Here is an 8,656-nt window from a genome sequence, read left to right on the forward strand (position 1 = left end):
AGAAAGAAAAATAGAGTTGATGTTGCTTCTTCATGGGTCCTCCTGCTTATCCTTTCCTGAAACTTCTACACTTGATGCTTCCAGCTCATCTCCGTTGATGAATTTGATCCTCTATGATCACTCAACACAAGTGCTTCTAGTCTAGGGTTCAACTTTCAATTTACCATCATGATCTTGAAAGCTTGCTGCTAGTTTGTTCACAGAACCAAATCTCTCTTCATCCATATCCCTTAGGTTTCAATCAATCATCATACGCAAAGAAACAAGCCACATTTTTTAGCCAATTGATCTGGCCAGAATTGGCACATATCTGATCCTTCCCAAGTTCCTTTTCTCAGATCTGAATCTGATGAATTGAATTATATTCTGCATTACCACATCTTCCCATATCATGAGGCCAATTCACATGTAATTGAAGCATATCACACTCTTCTTGCTCTGAAATATTTCAGTTATCACCAAATGAATGCAATTTCATGTATTACCAAAATAGTGATTGCTATTGCGCACTCCATAATTTTGCTTTCAAGGTTCCAAGAGAGAAATATAGAATTAATTGAAAGGAAGGTTAGCTGTTAATATCTTCTTTGTTTTTTCTTTTTCAAATGTCCTATCAGTTGAAGACCAATCTTAGTCCACATAATTACCAGTTAGCAGTTACTGACCTTAATGAATAATATATTCAAAAAAATATGGGAAGCTTCAAAAGTTGGGAGTGGGGCTGATCCCAGGGCCAGTTGGAAAACATGAATATAAGCTACAATAATGACAATGATGTTTAAACAAACTAAAGAATGAAGATAGAAAAGATATAAACAAGTTGACAACCTTTCGTAGTTTCCCTTCATCCATGAACTTTCTTCGGGGGGCTTGAACAGGAGCATTTGAAGTTGATCTTGAAGAGCTATCCCCACCCAACATGCCCAGATTTAGCTGCACATTTCTACATAGAGGTGGTGGACCAACACTGGACGACTACAAGGTAAACAAAGGTATTCAGCAATTATCTACCATCAAAAGAATATTCAGATGGTCAATCATCAAAGGAAATGCAGCACCTTTCACAACACAAGAAAAAAGTAAAAGAAGCATAAATTCTCTCTTTGAGAATCGAAAATACTGAGCTTGTATGAAACAACTGTAAGTATATCAGTGGACGGTAAAAATTGCTAGCACGTGTGCATGCTACAGAAATAGAAAAATAAGGAAAGATGAGGAAAGCAATCAATCATTATACTCACATAGGAAAGGGTGAAATTAACACAGTCAATTATACTATTACAGAACAAGGCCGAAAGCACATTATTGGTGTAAAATAGGATGCTTGACAGAAGTATTGATCCAAACACCCTTGTTTCCCTGTTGGTTAAATATACAAGGTTTCATTTTTCTGTCTTCGTGAATATCATTGAGATAGTTGAAAAAATAAATAAGGTGCATGAAGTTATCAAAAAGTTCATAATAGCATTGACACTGTCACACCTTTCCCCTTGCAGATTTTCAAATACAACAATGAAGGGTGGTGATAAAAAAAAAATCCTATTCAGACACCATCCAGAAGGGCCAGACCAACAGGATGGAAGAAAAGATAATTAGTACAGAAACACTATCTTGTGTAAATGCAATATACAAAGAAATATAGAAGCTGCAAGTGCTAGGAAGGAAAGACGTTACAAATCTCACCTGTGATGTCACTGGAGAAGGAGTATTATATAGCAACGCATTAGAAGAACCACCATTGAGAGGTTGGCTAGCAGAAGCCCCAGATAGACCTGCTCCATGGTAATTTCCAGGTATATCTCTAAGATTGCTCCCAAGAGAATGTTTTGATTGCCTTGGGCTTACATCTTCAGGGCCCAAGTTTCTACTAGGAACCACTATATCATCACCAGAAGTTTGCAAGTTTTGCAATCCTGATTCACAATGTAGATGTTTCTTTTGAATGCAAAGCGCAGCAGCTTCCCCAAAAACTCCATTTGCTTCTTCTGCAGCACCTGAAATGTATGCAACCAAACCTTGATTCTAACATAGCTGAGATGTAAGAGATAAAACTCTAAAACACTCCTAAGGATAAACATTAGATTCCTAGGTCCCAGATAGGCAATCATCTGATCATATGGAGAGATAAGTGAAATAAAATCATCATAGACTACATAGTAGAACACAAAGCATGAATTAATTTACAGTAGTTAACAAACTGATCACAAAGAAAATCCAGACTAGACAGCCGAGATGCCCAGATACTGAACAAGAACTTCGGTAGGATTCCACATTTCCAGAAAACCAAGGCTCCATCTAACATGCTGGCATATCATTCTTTGGCTTTTTGTTTCCCTCTGAACTGCCAGAAAACCTATTTCGTTTTTTTCTTCTATTTAAATCATGCAAGGGTTAAGTAAAAATATGTTAGAACTTACAGCTTGCTCTCCAAGGTGCCACAAGATTGTGATAATGTTACTGGGGGTGTAGATAGCACCCAATTGGCCAGAGGATTAGACCCTAAATAGAGGGATTTGAAACCATTTGCGGAAACCAATCAATTATCAGATCAGGTACAGAATCGAGTGTTGAGACCAGATTAGGTTTCAGGTCCAAATCTAGTAACATATAAAGTATCATGGCTGGTTTCTTGTTGGTAAAGATGAACCTTATGTTTTAATGTTTATTTGAATTTTTGGTTACTTATCAAAAAGAAAATGAGTATTTTATTGTTTTAACTTTTATAGTAACTAGTGCTCATCTCCCATGGTCCCATCAAGTTCTTCACTGCTTTTGGTGTTCCAAACATCTTGGACTCCAAACCTATTTATGGCTACGTAATGGCCATGCCCCTTTTTCCCCTCTTTGTGAGAAGAGGGGACAGTAATATCATATTATCAATGTCTGTCCTCACACTATTGATTACATATGTTTGCAATCAACTACACTCTAGCATCCAGTATTTTACTAGTTGGGGAAAAATTCCAAGAATCCAAACAGCAGCATGCCATATGGATCAAAGGATTTAGATAAGCAAGAATAACAGGCCCCAAACCATCCACAGCCTGATGAGACTTCTTACCAAAAAAAACAAAAAAAAACAAAAAAAAACAAAACACAAAACACAAAAATTTCAGCAACATCAATAAACAAATTAAACAATCAATTGAACCTAACGTTGACTATGATGCAGCTCAAAAAAAGGAAAATGCTCAGAAGATAGATAATGAAGAAAGTACAAGATAACAAGGGTTCGAGAGGACCACCTTAACTCAAGGACTCATGGAGACTCAATCAACCTATGTGTGGGACTCACTCCCCACATTAGGAGCTCAAACGGCACACTCACAATTTCCAAAAATATAAATTATCAACTCCACTTCTTCAAGCCAAAAGACACATTTATAAGGGAGGGGAAAGACCAGTTGGAATATAGCCGTTGCACTCGCCTTGGAAAGATTGTATTTGAGAAAAGATCCATTGCCTGAGAAAGATGTTGGAAAAGAGAGAGAGAGAGAGAGAGAGAGAGAGTGGAGCGTGCATTAAATGCCTCATCATCATGACTACATCATTCTCCCCGTTTTAAAAGAACTTGTCCTCAAGTTTGAAATAGCAACCGGAGAGGCAATTTGATCATTGGCCATGTTCTCCATTGTCAAGTGTGCTTCTTGATTTCAAATCAACTTTGCAGACTTTCTCTTCACAAGAATTGGAACTTGCTCTAATATCAAATTGATACAGCTCAAAAAAAGGGAAAATGTTAATAAGATAGAAAATTAAGAAAAGTACATGATAACAAAGGTCAAAGAGGACCACTTAACTCTGAGTCTCTTGGGGACTCACTCACCACATGAGGACCTCAAAAACACACAATAGGGCTCACCATGGCACACCCACAAATTCTAAAAATACAAATTATCAGCTCTACTTCTTCAAACCAAAAGATATGTGTGTGTGGTAGGGGAAAGAGCCGTTGGAATATAGCCATTAGAACAGACCCGTTGGAATATAGTCGTTAGGGAAGAGCTATTGGAAATGGCTTGAGCAAGAAGTTAGAAGAGAGGGAGAAAGTGGAGTGGGCATTAAATGGTCAGCATGACGACTACACCATTGTAATATCCCCAAAAATAAAAAGAAACAAACTGCACATATGATAGGGAAAAAAAAAGGATAAGAGAGAGAGAGAAGGGAACAAGGAGAGGTGCACTCTGTGCTGCCCTGAGAGAGAGAGAGAGAGAGATAAAACAGGAGTCAAAGCTTGTGAGGAAAAGGATGAAGAGAAAGTTTGAGAGATAGTACGGCCAAGAGGGGCTACACGCATGAGAGAGAGAAGGGTGAGGGGAAAAAAAGAGAAAGAAGGGGGGTCTCCACAGTTTTAGAGAGAAGTTCCCCCACATTTTTGAGAAAAGAAGGAAAGATAGGTAGAGAAGAAGTCGGAGAAGTAGGAGATGAGAAGTAAGAGACAAGAATTTCTCCTCAATGCGTGAGAAGCAGAGATAAGGGGAAAGTAATTAGAGACATCTAGGAGACAATAGAGTGGGAGAGAAAAAAATGAGGGGGTAAGGAGGAGAGGACGACAAAGAGGGCGTAGGGAGAGTGTGAGAGAGAGGTAGCTCGCAGGGTGGGGGGAGGAGAAAAAGAAGGAAATTAGGAGAAGAAAAGAAAGAAAAGATGAGGAGAGTGGTAAACTTTGTTGCCTTGGAGGAAAATAAGGAAGGAGGGAAAGTAAGAGTGATGTAGATCTCTATCTATTAAAGGCCCATCGGCCCAGCTAGATAGGCCCATTGATCCACTTAAGTTAAGTCAGCCACGTAAGTTTTAATGTAATTTAGTCATTAGTTAATAAAAGCCCATTGGGCCCATCGATTTATAATTCAACTAGGCTCATTAGTGACCATCGATTTACTTGTATTGAAGCCCATTAATGGCTAGTAGCTAGTGACTAATTAGTTTCCTAAGTTGACTAGGTTTCTAATGTTAGTCCTAGTAGGAGTACAACTCCTAGTTCTAATGTGACTGCTAACAGCATAGTTTTTGCCCTCTATTTATAGAGGAGCTCTTGTACTCAGAATTTCAGAATGGAATAAACAAAAATTGCAGTCAATTGCTTCTAAACAGCCGAGATAGCTGTGGGTGAGACGCCCGGGCTGAGATAGCCACCCCCACCCACAATTCTCTTGGTTACTTTCTTCCCTTTTCTGTTTTAATTTACTGTTATCAGTCCCTATTTGCTGTGATCATCAACCCAAGAGTGTTCAGACCTGTAAATGCCTGCAGAACCAGAGTGACCAGCTATGAAGTCCAAGTTCTGAAGATCAATCGATCTCCATCATCTTTCTATTCTGTGATCTGTTCAACCAGCCCTTTTAAATGTGTATCCTAGGCTGTCTAAGGATTCATCGATCCTCATCTGAAGGCCAGATCATAAGTCCAGCAGTGGTTCTTGCAGAATTATCTCTAATTCTCTCTCCAAGGTTAGAAATCAAAAACCTGAGTAACTCTCAACTCAGCCGTCAGAAGTCAACCATATTTGGAGGTTTTCTTCTTCATATCAAGGACTACCATCGACCTAAATCTCAGCCCCAACAGAGCCCTACAGGTCCAGCCGCAGGTACCCTCCCATATTCCTAATCGCAGGGTTTTTTTCTCTATCTTAGGGTTTGAGTCTTGATGGGGGTTTGCTACTGTTTTGCTCTTGGTTCTTTGGGGGGTTTATTTTGGGTCTTAATTCCCTTGTTCCCTATTGTTATTTCTGATTTTGTCAAGATAATTCAAGAGTCCTATTTGATTTGGGTTTGGAGTTGTAATATACTGGGAGTAGTTACATTGTAACCTACTTCTACATTCAAGAGAAAGCAAGAATGAGAACATAAAGAAGGGAGAGGGTGCTGTCCTAATTTAACACAGTAAAAGAGGGAGAGAGAGCTCATGAGAGAGAAAGGGAAATCATGAGAAGAAGAAGAAGAAAAAGAGAAAATAGAGAGAGAGAGAGAGAGAGAGAGAGAAAGAAGGAACGACACTTTGCTGCTGTGGGACTCCATTGGAATCAAGATCAAAATTTTCACAAAGGCTTTTAGGTAAGTTCTCAAATCTGCAATTTATATAGTATTTTCAAAAGTAATTAGGTTCTCCAATATCAGGTTATGGGTGTTGAGTCTCATATTTGATCCTTATCAAATTTCAAATTCAGATTGGGGCTTTACGGGTTTCTGTCAGGACGTATTCTGTCCACCAGCTGGAAAATATATAGATCTCTTAGTAGGAATATGCATGTCAAGACCTAAACTATGCATGTCTTTCCTCACTACTTCTCTTATGGTATTTTAGGTCTGGCCCTAGATCATTAAGTTCCTTCGATCTGAATCAGATCACTCCTCCTTACTGGTGTTTTCGGTGCACAGAATTCAGGCAGGGATTTGGGACAAAACAAATATGAAAAATTGGAATTTGGCTCTGATTTTTTACAGGGAACAAAACTTAAGGGTTAGTTAGTTCTCTGTAAAATTTAGTGGTCTTAGGAGAAGTCAGTTCTTGGATTGTTATAGGTGAACCAATCGGTAGAATTTTGACAAAGTAGTGTAAGATGACTTTAAAGGGGGAAAACATGTTTAATCAATGTAGGACCATGTTAGGCAAGGTACTGAGATTCATTATATGTATGTGTATGGGTAGCAATTGATCTCAAAAGTTGACAGGACCATTATTTCAGGTGACGTTGAGGTAAGTAAAATATGGTGTGGTTTCACATATGTATTTTTTATTACGTGACTATGTTTTCCTAGCTATGATTTTAAGTGAGTCGACTCATGGTAATGTGAATGTATATTTGATGTTAAATGATTTCATGGTTTTACTTGTATAAAGGTATTTGAGCATGCTACTATGTGTGCAATGACTAAGCATGGTTCGATTTGATGATGAAGTTTACACCTAAGCATGGTCGAGAACTCGAGCGAAACATGTGAAATTTCGCATGTTTCGCAGGTCGAAACAAAACCTAGGGGATTTTAAAAAATCACCTGTTTCGACATGTTTCAACCAGGTTTCCCATGTTTCGACTGAAACATGGGAAACCTTTACTTATGCATTTTTTTCTCCCAAGTGTGGGAAACTTGGGGCAACAGTGGAGATTTTCATTTTTTGACACTTGTTTATGCCAAATATCATTTAAATAAATGTTTTATTATTCATAAATAAGGAAATACCCCTATTTGAATCCAATAAAAATAGTTTAAAAATCAAATTCCTAAAGGATAAAAAGTCAACCCCTCAGTCCAAGAACAAAAATTGGATTTTGGTTATAGGGCGATTTTCAACTTTTAAATGCTGGGGTTTTTCTCAATTATTAAAATTTTATAAATCCTATAATGTAAAAACATTGTTAAAAATCAAAAGTCCGGTAAAATAATCTTTTGTTTTGATATCCCTAAAATTATTTTCATTCAGGCGATTTTAACAGCATTCACGCATTTTAAAATAAGTTTGACCGGAGCATAACTATGCCATTATAACTCAGATTTAAGTAATCTTAGACTTGTTGGAAAGCTGGTTTTATGTTATACCTAATACAAAAAGTCTCATTTAAAAATAAAAAAAAATTGACCAGTTAAACTTATTATAGAACAAGAGCATTTCTCTAAATGTTGATTCTTTATAACTTAGTGTGATTTAATGTTGATCTTTTATGATTTGATGTGGCTAAATGTTAATTTTAATGACTTGATCTGGCTTAAAGTTGATTTTTTATGACATAAGGTATATATAGCTTACTAAATAATGTTAGAAAAGATAGCATGCGTGCCTTGAAGGTAGTGAGTCACTACTTGGATGGAACTGCTTAGACACTCTACTTTGAATTGAGTCACTACTTTCGAGTGTTGAATAATTGAGTCACTACTGTTGAGTGTTGATGATGTAATATTTTCATCTATTTTGGATCATTTGGATTATTTCTTATGTTTTAATGTAGATTGTAAACTATATATAGTCATTATGTAGTAAAATTTCAGAATTTAAGCCAACAAGTCAGCGTAATGATTATCGAACCTTTGGATCACCACACAAGTAAGAATTTATGTGTTTTTTTTATGAAACTAATGATGTGAATGTGTTAGAAATGTTTAAAATAGGTTGTACACAAAAAATCAGACAAAAAAAACATTGTTTGGGGGTCGAAACCTAAGTTTCCACCATACAGGAAAAAAATACCCGGTATCCTCGAAATTTCCTAGGTTTCCACGAAATTACGGTCTCCCCAGAGGTCAAAACCTGGACGAAAGGTGCAATATGTATGTTTGTCGCTAAATAGAAAGAAATGGATGGTTTATGATGTTCCTGGGTTTTGGACTACTCATAGTTTTTAAGGTCGCCTTACCAGCGCCTTAGCGCTGATGCGGTCTGGAGATGGTAAGGCAGTGCTCCGCCTTATGTGAAGTGACGCCTTATGGGTTTTTTTTTTTTAAACACATTTTAAAATTACTTGATGATGATTACAAATATAAATTTTTTATTAGTAGGTGTATGGTTTTGTTAACACTTGAGATGTATGGGATCAGCTTTACTCCATCAAAAATAACCAAAACAAACAAAACAAAAACACGATTCACAAACAGGGTTTGGATTTTGTCAAGGGTTTTAAGAAAGGGCTTTGAGAAGGAATCAAGGAACAAGGAAGAAC

At 37.2% G+C, this 8,656-nt stretch overlaps 1 protein-coding gene across 2 annotated transcripts in view; it reads right to left on the reverse strand.

Annotated features, from left to right (window-relative positions):
- Nucleotides 1–8,656, reverse strand: part of LOC122075372 (cell division cycle protein 27 homolog B-like) — a 69,544-nt gene that overhangs the window by 28,987 nt on the left and 31,901 nt on the right. For both annotated transcript variants that reach the window (XM_042640358.1, XM_042640359.1), the window contains exons 6-7: nt 1,684–1,994; nt 829–975 (exon numbers count right to left, since the gene is read on the reverse strand). In XM_042640358.1, the coding sequence (XP_042496292.1) occupies nt 829–975; nt 1,684–1,994 (458 nt within the window). The remainder of the gene's footprint in view (nt 1–828; nt 976–1,683; nt 1,995–8,656) is intronic.

Source organism: Macadamia integrifolia, chromosome 4, assembly GCF_013358625.1.
Source record: "Macadamia integrifolia cultivar HAES 741 chromosome 4, SCU_Mint_v3, whole genome shotgun sequence".
Taxonomy (NCBI): Eukaryota; Viridiplantae; Streptophyta; class Magnoliopsida; order Proteales; family Proteaceae; genus Macadamia; species Macadamia integrifolia.